General features: G+C 40.6%; 1 protein-coding gene across 1 annotated transcript in view; it reads left to right on the top strand.

Annotated features, from left to right (window-relative positions):
- The window catches only part of LOC138171918 (tetraspanin-11-like), a 170,336-nt gene extending 153,677 nt beyond the window's left edge, over positions 1-16,659 (top strand). The window contains exons 7-8 of the mRNA XM_069101467.1: positions 136-222; positions 13,138-16,659. Of these exons, the coding sequence (XP_068957568.1) occupies positions 136-222; positions 13,138-13,197 (147 nt within the window). The 3' untranslated portion in view covers positions 13,198-16,659. The remainder of the gene's footprint in view (positions 1-135; positions 223-13,137) is intronic.
- Positions 16,660-21,232: the final 4,573 nt, after the last annotated feature.

The following is a 21,232-nucleotide window of genomic DNA, read 5'->3' as shown; positions in this document are numbered from 1 at the left end:
AGACTAGTGATTTGTCCACTATGCCACAACTGCCCCTGTGAATTTCTGACCATGTACCCTTCCCCATTCCTAAAATGGTACACACTCTTCCTGTTAGGCCTTCCCCTGTGAACACTTTCCTTGTTTCCCATGCAGGGTGGCTGTATCACCAAATTAGAACATTTTCTGGCCAATCACCTCCTACTCATGGGAGCTGTTGGGATTGGAGTTGCTTGTCTTCAGGTAAGTGTCCCACTGTATCATGGCTTGGGGTTCCCTTAGCCTGACACTACCAAGTTAGAAAAGGAAAAGAGATACCTTTTATTTCTGTGAATAGGGAGAAGATTGTTGACCAAATAAGGAACAGATATGATAATGAAAGCTAAAACACAACTTTGGTTACATACAACTTTTAAATTTTTGAGCAAATAAAACCAATGCATTAGAATTAGATGGGAAACAGTTAACTAGGAAAAAACCTTCACCCCAGATTTCTTGATGAAGTCTGATATTCAGGATTGCCCTTAAGAAGCTTACATTCTAATTGGGGGTACAATATGAACATAAATCAGATATCATACAACATGAACATAATCAGATATAAAAAAGTGATGCAAAAATAAAATAATTAGAGCAATTTCTCGTTTGTAAATAGTCAGAGGATATGAACAGGCATTTCTGAAAAGCACAAAGGCAAACTCAGCAATTACATGAAAAAATGTTCTGAATAATAAATAATAAGAGAAATGAAAATTAAAACAACTCTCAGGGTCCACCTCTCCTCCATGAGATTGACAAAAATGACCCTTATTGGTTGGGCTGTGGGAGTCATATTAATGCACTGTTGGTGGAGCTATGAATTGTTCCAGTCATTCTGGAAAGTAGTTTGAGACTGTACTCGAAAATGAATCATTGAGCATTTATTAAGCCCCAGGCATTGAGCAAAGTGCTGAATACACCAAGAAACACTGAAACAGTCCCTGCCCTCAAGAAGCTTACATTCTAATTGGGGGTACAATATGAACATAAATAGGTATGTTACATATAGAGTAGGGAAAGGAATCACAGGGCTCTTAGTAAAGATGGCATTAGAACTTAGTTAAGAAAGAATACAGTAATTATAAAAGGTGGAGGGGAGAATAAAAAGCATTATCCAAAGGCAAAAAAAAATGGGAGATGTACTACTATGTGTAAGAAATAGTGATTAGACTAATTTGGTATATCATTAGGTATATGTGGGAGAGTATTGAGTAATAAGACTTGAAAGAAGAAGAGGCCAGATTGTAAAAAGTTTTGAATACCACATGGATACGTTTATATTTGACCTTGGAGGTGACCAGATGCTATTGAAGTTTATTGAATGGGAGAGAGGAGGAAGAGAACTGGACTGACCATGTCCAGTGACCATGTCTATAAACCTGTACTTTAGGAGAATCATCTTGGTGCTTACATGAATGATAGATCAGGATGAGGAGATACTTGAGTCAGGGAAACCAATTTGGAAGCTATTTCAATTTTCCAGAGGAGAGGTAATAAGGACCTATACTGCGGACAGGCACAGGTAATGTCTTCGAGAGAGAAACTGCAAGATTTGGCAATGGATTCGATGTTGGGTGAAGGAAAGTGTAGGGAGTCAGCAATTAACACCAAGGTTGTAAATCTGGGTTAGTTCAAGGATGGTGATACCCTCAACAAAAATGGGAAAGTTCAAAAGAAGACTGGGGTTTGGGGGAAGGAAATGAGTTCTATTTTAGATATGTTGAGTATAAAGTACTTATAGGACATCCATTTTGAAATATTCAAAGGAAGGCAATATGGTCCTGAAGTTCAAGTGAAAGATTAGACCTTATTATATAGAACTTAGAATAGTTTAACCAATCAGTGTGACCAAGAAATTCCTGAAGACTCTAAGGTGCAGAAAGTTGCTCATCAGTATTGGTAGAAAGAGTTTCCTCACCAATGAAATCATAGTCCAGACCTCCTGACCCACATCCTTCAGTCCCAAATACAGAGCCATGGTCCATTCATTGATATTATCTTTCCAAGTGACCTATAAGAGCAAATATGCCTTGTTGCTTTAGGACAACTGGTTCTCCTTGCTTGTTCACCATATGTTGTGCATTTTTTATGTAGGCATTGGAAGCTATGGGTTTTATCACAAAGTTTCATTCATGGATTTTTGTCTCCTTTGAATTTCTAGGCATTTTTCCTGCTGATCTTCTTACGTTATAGCTATGGTTTCCAATTTGAGATAGTATTCTCTCTTTCCCATTCATCTTCAATGTACAGCCCTTTCCTTACCAACCTTCATTAGGTACACTTCTTCCCTGCCCAAGAGTCTCTCACTTTGCACATGCATCATTGAGCTAAGAGAATATTTGCCTATTCTGAGTCTTCCTATAAACCAGTTGTCAGCAGAAAATATCACCAGTAAGAGATTCGGTTTAAAAAAAGGTAACATTTTGGACCACTTGCCCAATTTCCTTTAGGTTTCTAGAGGGAGACAGGATTTGAAATTATGGACACTGAGTTCTTTGGCATTTCCAGAAAAAAGGATAGTGTTCCCCACAGAAGGCTTCAGATGGCTTGAAGAAAAGCTGGAAAAAGAGGTAGGAAGGAAGGAGAATGGACAAAGCCATTTAGAAAAGAGTGGGCTGGTTCATGGAGAAAAAGTAAACTAAGTCCTTATGGGTCAGGGTGCCTCTAAGTTTTGCTTACTGAATTCAGAATTCTGAAGGGAGGAGGAGGAAAAAAAGAAGGGAGAATAAGAAGTAGAATGAAGACAATGTGGTATCATGGAAAGATTACTAGACCTAGAGTCAAAAGATCTGGATTCAAGTCTGGACTCATTTTTTGGCCAGCTTTGTGATCTCGGACAAGTTACTTAACCATTCAGTGACTCAGTTTCCATTTATGTAAAATGAGGGGGGTTGGGCTTCATAATTTTCTAAAGTCCTTTTCAGTGCTAGATCTATAATGACATGAACCAAATTTTCCAATTCCCAGTCTGGATTCTTTCTACTATATCTTGTTGCCTCTGAATCCATGCTGCCCTTTCCTCAGGTACCAAGCAAGCAGGGCTGCCATGGTTGAGAGGCATTTACTCCAGTACTAAACCACCTTCCCCTTTTTCCAGGTAACTTGGAAGGAGCCCCTGGGATCTGAACTCTCCCTAAGGCTCAGGGTGCTAAGCCTCTTCTAGCTTGCTGAGTAGACTTTGTCCCTCCTTGTCAGTGGCATGGTCAGGATCAGGGAAGGGAATTCTCTCTGAGGCAGCCACTGGCTCCCAGGCTCAACCTAGGTCTTAGGGAATCTACAAAACCTACTAAGGCTGCTCAGCAGCTCCCCACAGCCTGCATACTGAGGGTGGCCCAGCACCTGGTGACTAAATTAAACCAAGTCTGAGTGGGTCTCCTTGGAACTGGCATAAATCAGAAACTCAATTTGCTTTTAGCCCCATCTATCTTTATCCTTCCAGTATCTTCATCCAGTCTTAAGATCAGGGCAACTAGATTGTGCAGTGGATAGAGTGTTGGCTCTGGAGTCAGGAGCCTGAATTCGTCACTTAACCCTGTTTGCCTGAGTTTCCTTATCTGTAAAATGAGCCAAAGAAGGAAATGGCAAATCACTCCAGTATCTTTGCCAAGAAAACCCCACATGGGGTCACAAAGAGTCAGACAAGACTGCAACAACTGAACAGCAGTAGAAATGTAAACTTGTTTTTGTTTTTGTTTTTGTTTTTACAAATGAGGAAAGTGAGGCCCCCAAATGGTGAAATGTCTTTGCTGGAGGCTCAGATCTTTGATGTTCCTTTCCCTGCCTTCAAAAACATGCAGGTTTCAATTAATCCCCTATAAAAATGCCCCTCGACTTCTGGAAGAACCCTGCTACCAAAGAAAACCAGAATCCCGCTAGGATTCCTTTGTCCTGATTTTTTCTCCCACCTATTCCTTCCCTGAATCTCAGGTTGGGTTGCCCTCTGCTGGCTAAGGAGAACCATCTCAACTCTCCTGTGTTTCTAAAAGAAAACATCTGGAGAGAATAAATATCTGTCACCTGTGTTATCTTTTGTTCAGAATTTTTCATAGAATGTAGAGATGGAAAGGGACCTCAGAGAGCCAAGCCCCTCAATTTAAAAATTAGTAAACCAAAGCCCAGACAGATAGTTAAGACTCTATGCTGTAGCTATCCCAGCTTCAAGTCCTATCTTAGGACAATCATTAGAATGGGGGCTGGACTTGTGATATTATTGATGTAGGACACCCCCAGGTGAAGAAATTCCCTCTGCCAATATAGGTCAGTACCTTCTCTGCAACTTATAGCCCTGGAGAGTTGCCTAATACACTGAAAAGGTTAAGTGACTTGCTCAGTTCACATAACCAATTTGTCCGAGAGACAGAACCTGATTCTAAGACCACTGTGCCACACTCTCTCTATCAGGGTAATAACAACACACTTTTCTATAGTCCTTAAAGATTTATAAAGCTCTTCCTCCACAACAACCCTATGAGGTAGTACAAATACTATTTCCCCATTTAACAGATGTGGAAACTGAGGCTCAGAAGTATTAAGTGACTTATCCAAAATGACACAGTGAAATAGCAAAGGAGCTCATATTTGACTTCAAGAATAGAATTATTTTCATTCCTCCAAGTGGCCTCTCAGCTGTGACCAGTACAAGGCAAATGGTGCCTGGAAGGAAGTCTTTCTTCTTCCCAGTTTGGTGTAGTACCCCTCACCCTTCATCCTGGAGCTACACTCCCTGGCCCAGTAATTCATGTCTCCAGGATACCCAGCATTCAGTACTGGCCACCCTATCACTGGTACCCAGGATTCAGGGCTTATTGGTGGCCATGACAATTTCCTTCCATAACACACACTGGAAACTTCCTTGGTTTTGATCCACATTTACTCAGGACCATTCCCAGCTGTCAACCTTCCAAGGAATAAATCCTATCCAAATGCTCAAATGGATCTGTAATCTCATCGAATCAGAATTCCACTCTAATGATACCAATTACATCCTATGCATGCCTGACCATCCTGTCACTCTCCTCCATGTTCTCCCAAAAATTCACCACAAGAGGGCCAACCAACATGGTAAAGGAGGTCTTTCTTGATTTTTCCTGGAAGTTACCATTGAAGTATTCTGGCTGTCCATCTGTCATTCCTAGTTCTTGCCATGTGACCAGCCTTTCTTCACTTCCTGTCATACTGCTCCTTGATAATCTCCTTTATACCTTAGGATTCTCATCAGTTATGCCATGAAACCTACTCATACCTGTTCATAGTTCAGGGGCAGTGGTGTTACATGTTTCACTGCCATAATACACCAATAGTAGCATATCAGTATGGAAACGATGGGCTTTTGCTCTCATGGGAAGCTTGGGTTCAATAAAAGAGCCTTGTAGCTTCCCCAAAAAACGATCCAGCCTGATCCACTTTTCCTTTTCTGCTCTGGGCCTAGCTCATTGTTCATCTGTACTGCCTGCCCCAGACATGAATACCATTAAACAAGCTCTACAGAGCATCCATTCATATGTATATTCAAATTTGGACAATCCACATTCCTCATCCACTTGGTCTTTCCTGTGTGGATGAAAAGATTCTTTCCAGAAGGGCCTATATTGTCCCAGAGTTTTATACAATATCACATTGTCATCCACAAACCAGGGCATATTTAAGATCTCACCAGCCACAGAGAATTCTTCCTTGAATAGAACTTGGCCCTGGATCCCTTCTATCCCAGTGGAAACACCTTTGGCAAGCATGTACCTTCTGGTTTTAGGCTTTACCTGATGTTTATTAACAGAGGGTTACTGAACAGGGTTATTTTGCTTATCGTCTTACAAGTCCTGAATGGTCTTGAGTATGGATGGAAGACATGGTCTAGCCATTTACTATAAAAGAACTAAGAAGGCAACATTTTGTTCTACTAAAGCAAATCAATAGGCAATAAGTCACACCCTAATTCAATTTAGGGGCATTTAGGTAGCCCAGTAGATAAAATGATGGGCAGGTAGGTGGTAAAGTAGATAGAATGCCAGATCTGGAATCAGGAAGACTCATCTTCTTGAGTTCAAATCTGGCCTCAGACATTTACTAGCTTGTGACTCTGAGCAAGTCACTTAACCCTGATTGCCTCAGTTTCCTCATCTGTAAAATGAGCTGGAGAAGGAAATGACTCCAGTATCTTTGCCAAAAACCCAAATGGGGTCACAAAGAATTGAACATGACTGAAAAGACTGAACAACAACAATTCAATTTAACCAGTATTTATTAAACACCCACTGTGCTTAAGCAAAGCATTTAGCTAGGGACTGGGGATTTTAAAATAAAAATAAGACAGTCCCTGCCTTCAAGGATCTTATAGTCTACCCAGGAGAATACTATAGGCACACAAAGAAGGAGATACAAAGTATATACAAAATTGCAAAAGGCAATATGGTATTTTGGATAGAGTGATGCCAGTCTTGCAATCAGGAAAATATAGGATTAAGTTCTGCCCTAGATACATGCTTGCTGAGATCTCTTTCCTACTCTAGCATCTTCTGATTCTCATTCCATTATTCAATTTCTCCTCGGGGCGAAGAAGTATGGGCAAGTCACATAACTTCTCAGTGCCCCAGGACATTCTCTAAAACTAGTTGCAGATGGCTTGCTGATTTGCATTAGTGGAGAGAATTTCTACCTTTGGGGGAGAGTTACTGTGGGCATTCCCTACACAGATGAAATCACAGGTTCTGACTTCCTCTCCCCTCCAAAAACAAAAGTACCCACACACTTATACAAAGTAAGTAATTTAAAAAGGGAGAGAGGGAGGGCACTTACAACTTCAGAGGATCCAGAAGGGGACCATGTGGGATGAGGCACTTGAGGAAGCAAGGTAGAGGTGAGCAGGGAATGTATTCCACACATCAAGGATCACCTACCTACCTTGATGGCAATCCCTGGAAAATTACAAAAGATATTACCGAGCAGATGGTATGTGAGTACTTAACATGAGTACTATACAAGCCAGCACTAGTTCATTTAAAAAATAGTAGGATGTTACAGAAAGGCAGATTGGATTAAAGAAAAGACTTCCTAATGTTTGGAGCTGTGCACTGAAGGTGGTGAATTCCTCTTCAGTGAAGGCTTTCCAGCAGAGATTGGATGCCCTCTTGTCTGCAGGGTTGAAGAAGGGATTCCTGGTCAGACACAGTTTGAAGCAGATGGCCTTAGAGTTCCCTTCTGCTTCCTAGATTCTGTGATTCTGAAAAGCCATACCAGGCTAACTTTGTAAATAGGGTTACCAGACTGATAGACTGGGAGCGACAAGAGAGCTCTTATAGCCCTTATATAGGTCAATTTTAGGAGGCCTTCGACAAAGGCAGTTATGATATATTAGTAAACAAGCTGGAGAAATGCTATGTATAATATCACAATTAGGTGAATCTTAACTGCTTAAGCCAGCCTATAAGAATATTGATTAATGGGCTGATACCAACCTAGAAGGACCAGCTCAGAATAATTTTATTAGCTTGGCACAGTGTCTAAAACTCTAGACTTGGAAGTGAAAAAGATATGATTCTAAATCCCACGGCAGACTGTGTGACCCTGTGCAGGTCATTTATCTTCTCTCAGTCTCAGTGTCCTAATCTCTGAAATAGGGATATTACCATATCTAACCACTTATTGTTGATTGGCCTTTACAAAAGGATATTTACCAAGATATTACAAGAACAAAGTGCTAGCAGCACTTCACGGGCATAAAGTACTGTATACCACCTGCATCTTTGCAGGGTTTAGGCTCATAATTGAGCTCAAAGCTTAGAGAGCATTAGTTCTACCAAGTTCATGTCTATATAACTGCTTTCATCTCAGGGAATCAGAGGTATGGTGGCTGACCTGGAACCTGACCAGGACACCAAAGTTCCCTCCAGAATCACAAGGTCATGGAGCCTCCAGTCTCTTCCATCTAAAAGTAAAAAGAGCAAATGGTAGAGGCTTTTAAAATTTTTTAAATTTTAAAAAAGAATCACGGCCCTTTGTCAGCTATAGAGGGGAGAAGACTCCACAGTCTCTCCCCTTCCACAATGATCTCTCTCACTACATGCCTTGACAGAGGGAGTCGTTGTAGTGCAGGGAAGTGGAAGAAGGATTGGGCATCTCCCCTTGGGGTGCTCCTGTGGCATCACAGTTGCAAGGAATAGCTGAGTTGGTATAATGTAATGCCAAGCAAAAGCAACTTCCCAAGGTTCAAAATACCAGCATAGGTGCTCTCCATTTTATTCAGTGACAAACCAAGAACAGAGAAGATCAAAACATGACATCATTCCAAATACAGCATTTACTAAATGTGATTAAATAATCTCCAAGGACTACCCCACCCCAGGACCATCCAATCATTCAATCAATTACAAAGTCCCTGGTCTAAATACTTCTCCACCCCTAGGCTATACCTTCATTTAGTCCACCACAAAGCCCCTCTTCTCAAATGGAGATTAGTTTCCAAACATAAGTAAAGTACCTTCATTTGTCAATCACAGAGCACCAAAAGGTCAAAAGTTCCCCACCCCTGGATCACAATTGAATCTACCCCAGAGTTACATCGAGTTTAAACACAGCACTTAATACCCAAATGGAGGTCTTTTCTTCATCTTGACACGAGGCAAGTTCTCAGCAATCTTAGTTCCTGGGGAGACAAGGCTTAGCAAGGCCACAAGATACATTGCCAGTCCCTTCATCAATTCATCCTCTGTCTGTAGAACAGTCCTAGAACCCCTGAAAACATTAGCAAAACCCTCTCCCAGGATTTCTGTAAACATACAACAAGAAAATCCTACTTCAGGGCTTCTGAACCAACAGAAAGGTTCCCAGACCCCTGCAACAACAGCACTGCCCTTCACCAGTGGACAGTATTCACTCTCTGTCTGCAGGACAGTCTCCGGGCTTCTTATCCAACAGCCAGGTTCCAGGACTTCTTCAACAGGACAGTCTTTCACCAGTGGACAAATCTGGCAAAACAACATCAAAACAGACAGACAAAGTACCAGCAAAACAGCTGTCTCCTCAGTCCTTGGTAGCTCAGGGGGCAGGTCTCAAAAGTCCAGGGCGATTCAAAGTGGCCCCAGCAATCCTTCTCAGTCTCTCTCTCTGCCTCCACGTGGGTGCTGCTTCCAAAAAGTTCCTCTGCCTCTCTCCTGTGTCTCTCCAAACTACATCACCAGTTCCTAGTTCAGGACTTTCTTTTCTCATCAACAAGTCCATCCCACAGGTGGGATTAACAAGCTCTGGGTTTTAACACAATCACAAACCAAGCCAATACAGGGGAATCTTTAAATGCCATTACTATCACAGTTGGGTGGTGGTTGCCCCTGAGCCCTGTGTCATCTCCTGAGGCTCACAATCACTTTGATAGGCAACTTGTCTTAGCAGATAAAGAGCTGGACTTAGAACCAGGAAGATGCCACCTCAGACAAAGAGTGGCTGTTTGGTCCAGGCATGGCCCCTTAACCTCTCAGTGCTCTAGGAAACATTATAAACTAAGCTGCTAATAGAGGGTGCCAACCTGCACTGATAGAGAATTTCCTCATCCAGGAATCCCTATACTAATGAATTCACAGGTCTGTCTAAAGACCCATAGTTCAAATGGGTACACAATTTAAATATAAAGGCTGATACTATAAGCAAATTAGGAGAGCAAGAAATAGTTTTCCTGTCAGATTTATGGAGAATGGAAGAATTTATGATCAAACAAGAGAGAAAGAACATTATAAAATGCAAAATGGCTAATTTTGATTTGAAAATTCTTGAACAAAGCCAATGCAACCAAGATTAGGAGGGAAGCAGAAAATTGGGAATGAATTTTTACAACCACTGTCTCTGATAAAGGCCTCATTGGGTCAAATTTATAAGAATACAAGCCATTCCCCAATTGATAAATGGTCAAAGATATGAACAGGCAGCTTTCAGAGGAAGAAATTAAAGCTATCTATAATATTAAAAAATATTCTGGGGTGGCTGGGTGGCAAAGTGAATAGGGCAGCGACCCTGGAGTCAGGAGGACTTGAGTTCAAATCCAGCCTCAGACACTTACCACTTACTAGCCATATGACCTTGGGCAAGTCACTTAATCCTAATTACCCTGCCTTTCCCCCCTCCAAAAAGAAAAAAAAAGTTCTAAATCACTATTGATTAGAGAAATGCAAATCAAAACGACTCTCAGGTATTGCATCACACCTATCGGATTGTCTAACATGACAAAACAGGAAAATTATAAATGCTGGAGAAGATGTGGGAAAACTGGAACACTAATTCATTGTTGGTAGAATTGTCAACTGATCCAAGCATTCTGGAGAACAATCTGGAACTATGTCCAAAGGGCTATAAAAATGTGCATACCTTTTGACCCAGCAATACCACTTCTAGGGCTATATCCCAAAGAGATCATAAAAACAGGAAAAGGACCCACATGTACAAAAATATTTATAGCAGCTCTTTTTGTGGTGGCCAGGAACTGGAAATTGAAAGAATGTCCATCAAATGGGGAAGGGCTGAACAAGTTATGGCATATGAGTGTAATGGAATACTATTGTGCTACAAGAAATAATGAGCATGTGGAATTCAGAAAAACCTGGAAAGACTTATATGAACTGATGTTGAGTGAAGTGAGCAGAACCAGGAGAACATTGTACACAGTAACAGCCACATTGTTCAATGACTGACTTTGATAGACTTAGCTCTTCTCAGCAATGCAAGAACCTAAAACAATTCCAAAAGACTCATGATGGGAAATGCTGTCCACATCCAGAGAAAGAAATATGGAGTCAGAATGCAGATTGAAACATACCTTTTGCTCTTTTTTGTAATGTTTTGTTTTGTTTTTTCTTTGTCATAGTTCTTCCCATTTATCCTAATTCTTCTATACAACATGACCAATGTGAAAATATGTTTAATAAGAATGTATATGTAAAGCCTATATAGGATTGCAGGCCATCTTCAGGAGGGGGGAGGAGAAGGAGGCAGAGAAAATTTAAAATTTACAGAAGTGAATGTTGAAAAAGAAAAAAAAAAATAAGTTTTTTTTAAAATATAAGAACTCAAGAAAAGAAAGCCCTCAAACCCCCCCCCAAAAAAAAGAAAACAAACCCAGCTCTCAAGGACTTCACAGTCTAATGGAAGAGACAAGAATGCAAGCAACTATGCACAAACAAGATATATACATTATAAATTGGGGCTAATCAGCAGAGGGAAGACACTAGTATTGAGGATTGGAAAAGTCAAAGATCAAAGATGGGGTTTTAGCAAGGTCTTACAGGAAGCTAGGGAATGAAGGAGATGGAGGAGAGCCAGCATTCCAGGCACAGGGAACAGCCAGTGCAAATGCCCTGAGTTGCCAAATGGAAGGTCATGTTCAAGAAATAGGAAGGGAGAAAGAGGTCAGAAGACCGAAAAGGTAGAAGGCAACTAGGCTATGGAGGGCTTTAAAAGTGTTTTCTGTTTGATCCTGGAGGTGATGGGAAATCACTGGAATTTATTGAGTAGGGAGATAACATGGTCAGATCTGCACTTTAAGAAGATCAATTGGACAACTGAGTGATGGATGAACTAGAGTGGGAAGAGATGAGGCAAGGAGACCAGCCAGAAGGCTCCTGCAACAGTGCTCTTGTGAGGTAATGAGAGCCTGTTCCAGGGTGCTGGAAATGTCAGAAGAGAGAAGGGGGCACAGATAAGAGACGTGAGGAAGGGAAAATCGACAAGACACAGATTGCATATGGGGGCTGTGAGAGGGAAAGGAGTGGGGGATGACAATGAGGCTGCAAGACTGGGTGTCTAAAAGAATGGTGGTTCCTTTGACAGTAATAGGAAAACTGGCAAGAGTGGAAAGCTTGAAGGGAAAGAGATGGAATGATAACAGGTTGTGATGAGATAAGGGAATTTCAGAATTCAGAAGATGAGAATAGATTGGCATTCATGAAAACCTAACCCCACCACCAGCAAATCCAAGAGCCAGAGACATTTTCCACGTCAGGTGGTGTTCTCAGCTGCCCAGCAATCCCAGTCCCTAGGAGTACATTCCATGCTCTTTCCTCTGTATCTGTGGCCCTGGTTCTAACCCCTCACTCATATCCTGAGGCCATCTGTGACTGTCAGTGAGGTAGGTATGTCTATGCTTCTTTTTATTCAGGTGACAATCAAGAGTTTGTCTTTTTTATTTTAATTATAATTATGGTACCAACTTGAACTTGTAGACGGAATACTTTTTTCTCATCATTCTGCTCATTCATCCCCCTAGTATCCTTACATGGGAAGCAGTGAGAGGGAAGAATAGAGGGGGAAGGTATGGAGGGGAAGAACTAGAATTATTCTCATTTTACAGATGGAATAACTGAGGCTTACAAAGATAAAGTGACTCTCCCAAAGTTCACAGCCATTCTTTGAAATTGGGAGCAGATCCTTTGCCTTCTTCACCTTCTTATGGCCAAATCTATGTCACTACCTACATACCTGGGTTTGGTTCCCAGCCCAAAGATTGCTGTGTGAACTAGAAAAAACACTCGTTCTCTCTGAATATGAGTTTCCCTACTGGTTTACAGAGATTAGGCAAGGAGAAACTAGGTGGTGCAGTGGATAAAGCACTGGGCTGGGAATTAGGAAGAGTCATATTCATGAGTTCAAATCTGGATTCAGAAACTTACTGTGTGACCCTGGGCAAGCCACTTAACCCTGTTTGCCTCAGTTTCCTCATCTGTAAAATGAGCTGGAGAAGGAAGTGGCAAACCACTCCAGGATCCTTGCCCAGAAAACCCCAAATGGGGTCACAAAGAGCCAGACACAACTGAACAACAACAAGCAGCACTTATTAAGAACTTACTATGTTACAGACATTATGATGCACCGGATATGGATGCAAAGACAAAAAGGATCCCTCTCCTCGAGAAATTTCCATTCTCCTTGGCTTTGTTTTAAAGTCTCAGGGTGTGGTAAGGTGAAAAAATACAGTCATAGTGAAAGAATTCTTGAGAGAACTATGGTGAAGTCTCTTAAATATGACCACTTGGGAGCAGCTTAGATCGAGGGGCTGTGACACGTTGTATGTACAAATAGAATCTATGGCCAGAAACTTCATGGAGCTCTAATTTTTTCTTTTCTTCCTCCCCTTCTCTTTGCCAGATATGTGGGATGGTTCTTACCTGCTGCTTATATGGACGGATCCAACTACAGTCATACTGAAGATCGAACGCATCATCTTCCTTCTGGATAGAGAGGCTCCCAAACCCTAGCCCACCAAGCTTTAAATGTCACTTTTCAGCTTCTTTTCTCCTGGAGCCATAAATTCTTCTTCTGCTTGGTGCCAGCATGACAATGGCCCCCATCTCTTTGAAGTGCCTGAAACCATGCCTTCACTCATCCTGCATCCTCCCTTCTTCCTGTGGGACTCAGACTTCCAAAAACCCTGGCATAAGGGAGAACTGGCTCCACCCCCTGAAGGGGGGATGACCTTTGATCTTTGCCTTTGGCAGTAAATAAGCTCCTAGTTGAGCCAGGATGAGAGTCTGAATCTCTGATCTCTCCTAACTTTGGAATATGGGGCTTTGTAAGAAGCTACCCTTGCTTTTTGCCACATGAATGGGATTTGCAATATGTGATTCCCCCTAAGGTTCTTTTTTACTTTATTTTTTAATTAGCAAGCATTTATTTTCTTTATCCCTCCCAGCTCTCCGATGTAAAAGTAAGAGGAGGAGAATCAAAAACCTTGTAATAAGTATTCATAGTCAAGCCAAACAAATTTGCACCTTGACAACATCCAAAAAAATATGTCTCCTTTTCTTCTTTAGGCTATCACCTCTCTGTCAGTAGGTGGGCAGCACAGACCTCTGGAGTCATAGTGGGTTGTTGCAATGGCCATAGAACTTCAGTGTTTCAAAGTCATTTGTCTTTATGTTGTTATTATTGCATAAATTGTTCTGACTGTTTATTTCACTGCATCAGTTCATATAAGTCTTCCCAGGTTTCTCAGAATCCATCCATTTCATCCTTAAAGTTCCAATGTACTGTCATTTCTCCCCTATGAGATACAGTCCCAACATTTAGCTACAGCCACAACTTAGATAAAATCATCATGAGGTCTCCCTAAAATAAGCAACATTATACAAATGCTATTGCACTCCCCCAAGAAATACAAAATAGAGGTAGGGGGTAGACATCCAAGATCAGGAATAGTCTGACCTTTGGTCTGACCATCTGTCCATGACCTTTGTGAGCTGTCATCCAGGAGACTGAACCATGGTCTGAAGGTCATAAGCAAGGTGGGCAGAAGCCATATCCTACCCCCAAAGACCTACAGGAGGCAGCTCTACATAGTCAACTTTCTGTTATCTGTGGTTAGGTTATCTGCTGTGGAGCTGATTTTTCTTTCTGAGTCAGCTTTCCCTCACAGACCAAGATACCCTTTGGTTGCGCCTCCTCCTAGTCTAGCCACTGTGGGATAAATCAGTTGTATTAGAAATGTCAACAATTGCAACTCCTTCATTCTGCAGTTCAGGAAACAGCCCAGGGAAAATTAAGCAATTAAATCAGACCTACGTGGATAGCAAGTAGCAAAAGGAGCATTTGAAGCCAAATCCTCTGGTTCCAAGCCTTGTGCTCTTTCCTCTATGTTATGCTTCCAACCCAAGGACACCACTGAGAGAGAGGGCTGGGAACCATAGCAACGAGGGAAGTGGCTGAACATTGCTAAGAATAAGGAGAACAGAGATTGAGCCCTGCCTCTGCCACTGATTCACTGTGTGGCCTCCGGGGCCTTATCTCTGAAGTGAGGGAACTGGACCAGATGATTCCATATATCCCTTCCACTCAACAATCCTCCAGTATTTCCATGAATCTAAATCTCATTGGTTTTGCCCAAGATCATTCCTTTCAAAGTTCAAGGATGATGAGAGAAGCTTATGTGTTTTCCTCGTCCCCTGTCCCCCACTGCACTAAACACAACAGTAACAATTCTTAGCCCCGATGCTTCCCTAAGTAATAAGGAGAGCGGATATGGGAGTACAGCCCTTTCAGAAAACAATTATCGTCACCAGAGGCTCCAGAAGGAGAGATAGTTTAATGAGCAAGTGGAAGGGGATCACAGGAACAGTTTCTCTTGGATAAGAAGAAAACCTGGTGCACAATAAAAGACTCTCACTCAAAGTATGCTGGTAAATATCTAACAACCAGCTCTCTAGAAAAAAAAAGTAAACATGATACACTTTTAAGTTTAGTCTGCATTTATTTTCTTCGTCACTTTCTTAAGTCTAGACAATCAACAAAACAACAAATCAAGCCTTGATTTTTAGCATTTAACAGTTTCCAAGGTATAAATTTAATAATTGCCTCTCATAAGCCTGTAGGGGCCACTACCCTCACCTTTAGACCATCCTCTCAAATTTAATGTACGTGACAACCACACTTGTGACCTGAAAGCTAGCAGTGTGCTGGCTTTATTTACCAAAGCCCAGAGGAACCAACTTCCTTGGCTCCTTACAACTCATTCAGTGGGGGTTTTCATGAGTTTAGCAGCAATCCACTGGTATAGTGAATAAAGTACTGCACTTGGAGTAGGCAAAACCTAGGCTTCAAATCTTGTCTCAGATACTTAACAGCTGTGTGACCTTGGGCAAGCTTTGTAACTTCTCTGGTTCTCAGTCTGCATCTATAAAATCAATGCGCTAGATTTAACTACCTCTAAGGACCCTTCCAGCTTGAAATCTATGATCTCTGTCTAACCTGAGCCCTTCCTGCTACTACAGAGAACTGTCCCTTTTGTTGGCCCTGTCCTAGGATGGTAGCAATGAAGTTCATGTTTGCCACCATTGTTGTTTCCCAGGGGACAGATATGGGACATTTCACCTGCTGAATATGAATATTGGGACCCACCTGTCCTGAGGCCCAAGAGTATTTTCAGAAACCCTCTCATTCACACCCCTTCAACCTGGCCACTGGCCCACAAGCTTTGACCTTCCATGCCAAAGGGCTCTCTGCAACAAGAGTTTTGGCCTAGGAATCTGTTCCTGATGGTGAGTTATTTTGCTGGAATGTCATTTTCACCTCACCCTCTCAGGGCCTCTAAATCCAATACCCACCCTGCTTCCCCATTAGCTATTTCAGGAATGAGCTGCCAAATACATTCCTATCCACCTGTCTCTATATGTCTTCCTTGCCTTCCCTTGTTCACTCCTCTCCCCAGAACAGAGTACTAGCTCTGGAAAATTCTGCCCAGCTGGAAAGGTTTGGTATGTGGGCTTTGCTTTGGAAGAGTTGACAAGAAAATCTCCTAGTTGTGGATATATATGCATATATTGGTATGTACATACACATATACATGCACATGTATATACATATATGCACATTATGTATATAGGTATATATCACATGTTTATGTATAAATCCCAGGTGATCCATCAGTGTCTAAGAAAAACTGAGCATAAGATAGCCCAACTAAACTGATGTCAGATACACTCCAGAAATCTGATGATCCTGAATGTCAGTTGTAGCAATTTGCTTTATGAACTGATATTGTGCCTTAAACTACTGTATAGAGAGATATTTTTAAAATATTTACCTCTTTTCTCTGCCTATATCTGATATAGGCTAATGCTTTACAGAGAATATGACCACCAATAATGAAGGATCCAAATAAATATCCAAAGACTATTAATGCTGTTTTTGTTTTTCCTTCTACTGAAAAAATAGACATCTAGTCATTGAAACATTAAAATTTAATATAACTGCTAAGGTTGAACACCAAAATTTCTGTGTATGAGTGTATATATGTGTGTGTGTATGTATGTCTGTGTGTATATATACACATATACATATATGTATGTGTGTGTTGTGTGTAAATGTTAGAACTAAAGATCTATCCTCTTCAATTAGCAAAATCATTAATTAAGACCCAATTTGTACTTCTTTAATAAATTGTACTCACACCTCTTCTTGTATTAGTAATTAGGGCCTGTCTGCAAATGATAGATAAATGTCTGCAAATTTTAAGGGTGCATAATTTTACCAGTTAGAAAGAGTAATGATTTTTTGGAGACAGGTTAAAGGTTACTACTCTATCCTCTAACTCCATAATTGCTAAGTGAAATTCCTGGGGTGATTTTCATGGACCCAGTCTAGCAAAAAAGGGGAATTATGAGACATGAAAGGAATGTACTCATCCCAATTCAAATTGCAGACTGACTGTAGGGAATGGCACCTGGGAGAAAGAAAGCAGTTCACGATAGACTTAACCTAAACCTAGGATTTTTGCTGGCTGGCTAGCTAGGTGTAGATGTGGGTCTGACTCAAAACGGCTGAAATAGCCTCTGAGACTATGGGCTAAAAGAACTAAGACCTTCCCCTTCCCTATGGAGAAGTTGCATAGCAGCTAAAATTCAGCAAAGACCCAACAGATGGCAGCAGAGAAGAGTATAGCAGAGTCAGCAGAGCTGGTGGATCAGAAGACAGCAGCACAGTAAAGACAATAACCGAAAAGAAGACACCAGCAGCTTGCAACACAAGAGAGAAAAAAGCAAGTAGTTCCAGTAGGGATTTGACCTCAGGGTCTTGAGCTGACTTGGCTATCCAGGTTCTTTCTCCCACCAGTGAAATGGAGAAATATACCTCTATGTATGTGAGGGACTTCAAGAGGTAGTAGAGGATAGAAGAACCTAGTGTTCATGGAGTCATGAAGAGTCAGATATGACTGAAGAACGAAAACCAAAATGTCTGTTTGTTTTGCTATATTGCTCAATTAAATGCCTTTCCCCCCCTCAAACTAATGTGTCAACTATTTGGTTTAGTAAACGAGAAAGAGTATTTGAGACTCCTTAAATTGTGGCCTTAAATAAATACTGAATCAAAGTATGCCTTGAAGCTGGGATGGCTTTCATAGCACCCACATTTTGGAACGAGTAGACTACGTTTTGGTGGCTCATCTGGGATTTTTTTTTGGATGCTCTAAAAGAATAGAGATCCCTTTATGGTGTTTTTCTTTTCTTTCTTTCTGTTTTTTTTTTAAACAATTTTTATACTTCCTAGGCTATAGTTGTACAGCAGGGATTTTCTGATGTAACTTTTATAGACCAAACTAGTTCTTTTGCTGTAACTGTTATAATATTGTGTTTGAGGTGCATTGAAACAGTATGGTTTAATAACATTGTTGAATTGTTGCTGTGAATTCCTTTCAATTCCCATCATACCTGGCTCTGTGAAAAATCACCCCAAGAGCTTGGCTCTGCAAAATTAGAGGACTGGGACCAAGTAGGAACTTTTGTTCTGCTTTCCTGCAGGAACCCTAATCATTGCTCTCCCTCTAACAGGGTGGACCCTCCCTTCACTGGTACGGATCACCAATCCCCCATGCTTTTGTGATTTGCTGTAGAGAAAAAAAAAATTCATCATGTGGTGGCTAACCTCTTGGCAATAAGGCTCTCCACATTTAGCTAGGCTGTTGTTCATACAATAGATACATGATATATTGCTAGGTTCATACTCAAAATCTTTCTAGCTGCCAGATCTTATATTCTGATAGAAATAGTATGGGGAAGACTTTATGGAGGTTGAACAGGATCTCTCACTAAAATTTCATGAATATTTTTGAATGTCATACCTATTACATTTTGTAGAAGGGATTTCAGGTCAATCAATGATGTCATGTATCACTGGCAACAAATCAAAAGGATTGCCAGATCATTCGACTCAATTCAGCAAGAATTTGTAAAGGATTTATTACATGCCAGGCATTATACTAGGCAGTGAGGATACAAAAACAAAGAAGAAACAGTTCTTGCCCTCAAGGAGCTTACATTATTCTATAGATAACATTCTTAGTATTTTATTTTTATGCTTTCAGCTTGTGATAAGAAGGGATGAATTTTTTCTATTAACTTACAGCTAGTGTGTGTAAGGCCACATTTTTAACTATAATTTCCCTGACTCCACGTGCCCCATTCTATCCATTGTGCTACCTGGCTGCCTTTCTTCAAAATTTCCCTATTTCTATTGAGAATTCTGTCATCTTTCTAGTCACCGAGGTTCCCCACTGTGGAGTTCTTATTTGCTCCCTCTACCTCACCCTTTCATATATTCAATTGCCAAGACTTCTCAGTTTTACCCACGCATCTCTTGCATCTGTACCTCTCCACTCTCATGCAGTCAGTCCTACACTGTTCTAAGCATTTGCCTCACTTGAATCGGACCATTGTTATAACTTCCTCATCAGTCTCTCTTCTTTCTTCTCTCCAATCTATCCTACACATAGCTGCCAAATCAATATTCCTAAGACACATGTCTGACTATGTCATCCACCTTCTCAAGAACCACTTTCTAGACCTATTTCCTATTGTTCCCCTTCACTCACTCTATGTTCTGATCCAAGTGGCCTACTTGCCATTCTGTGAACTCAATATGCCATCTCCTGTCTCAATGCCTTTGTTAAGGCTGCCCTCATGCCTGGAAAGCACTCCCTTCTCATTTCTGCCTCTTATTAGCTCTTCTTTCAAGGTTTAGCTCAGATGCTCTCTTCTATAATTTAGCCTTTCTTGATCCCTATGGCAGGAAATGTTCTCTTCTGAAATTATTTTGCATGCACTTCTCTACCTATAAGTTTTATCTCATTAAAATGTAAGTTCATTTTGCATAAGGTTGCATAGTTTTGTCTTTGTTTCCTTGGCCCTGTCACAATGTTTTGCTTATTATAGATCTTTAATAAATACTGAATTGAATTATTGGTGGTTGAAATTTGTAGATGACATAAAAATGAGAGTGAAAGTAAATGTATTGTGTAACAAAAATGGAACCCCAAATAGACTTGAATGGTGAGAAGCTGAGAAGCTATCAAAATGAAATTTAATAAATATAACTATGAAATCCCACACTTGCATTCAAAAAGTAAACTGCACAAATACAGGCTGGGGAAAGTATTACTAGATCACATTTCTTATGTATGTGTTTCAACAAACACAAAGGCCCCAGTTCCTGGTATTCTTACAATTTGACAAAAACTTCTGAGAAAATGGGACAACACTATGGAAAAAATCATATTATGCTATAACATCAATATTATAAAAATAAGCAGTTTTAAAGATTTCTATAAAAAGTGAAGATGAAAAATGAAATGACAGAATTAGGAGAACACTTTACACAATAACAACGCTGTAAAAGCAAATAACTTTGAATCCAATGACTATTTGTGATTCCAGAGGACCAATGATGAAACAACACTATTCATTACAGAGAGGTGATGAATATAGAATGCAGAGTGAGACACATATGTGTGTACAAGTATATATGTATAAGCATATACATATATGTGTATATACATATAAGTATATACATATATGTGTATATACATATATTATATTTAGTATGTGGTTATTGAGGTAACTGGTTTTGCTTGCCTATGCATATTAAAAAATTTGTTTTTTCTTTTCTTTCCCCAATGGAGTAGTGGTAGAAGGTAAAGAAAATAGATTTCTGTTAGTTTCTTAAAAATATATAGTAACTGGGGCGGCTAGGTGTCGCAGTGAATACAGCATGTGCCCTGGAGTCAGGAGGACCTGAGTTCAAATTTGACCTCAGACACTTAATACTTACTAGCTGTGTGACCTTGGGCAAGTCACTTAACCCCAATTGCCCTGCCTTCCCTCCTTAAAATTAAAAAAAAGTTTTTTAATAAAAATATATAGTAACTTGTAGGGGGGTGCTACAGATGTGAAATGTCACATGCACTTTCAGATGAAGTCACTATATTATTAGCTTTACTTAATTGTTTTGGACAGTTAGGTGGTATCAGTAGATGGAGTACCAGTCCTGGAGTCAGGAAGACATATTTTCCTAAGTTCAAATCAGGCCTCAGATCCTTTCTAAGTGTAACCTTGGGCAAGTCACTTGACCCTGTTTGCCTCAGTTTCCTCATCTGTAGAATGAGCTGGAAAAGAAAGTGGAAAACCGCTCCAGTGTCTTTGCCAGGAAAACCCCAATGTCATGACAGAGTCAGAAGGGACTGAAAAAGGCTAAAAAACACTGCCAGCACTTGTCATCTCCCCTATTAAGATGGAAGCTCCTGAAAGCAGGCGATATATTTGGTTTTCTTCATATCCTCAGAGCTTAGCCCAAAGAACCCGACATGCTTTATAAATGCTTGTTGACTGAATGACCTTCAAATCCTTTCCAACTTTTTTACTTTATTTTTCTCGTTTTATTATTTTTTTGGCTGTGTTTTCTTTTGCAACATGGCTAA

Source organism: Petaurus breviceps, unplaced genomic scaffold (assembly GCF_028583685.1).
Source record: "Petaurus breviceps papuanus isolate PSGF00001 unplaced genomic scaffold, PetGlider_PUasm1.0 470, whole genome shotgun sequence".
Lineage (NCBI taxonomy): Eukaryota > Metazoa > Chordata > Mammalia > Diprotodontia > Petauridae > Petaurus > Petaurus breviceps.
The sequence above is the reverse complement of the archived record's forward strand: the minus strand, read 5'-3'. Positions and strand labels throughout refer to the sequence as shown.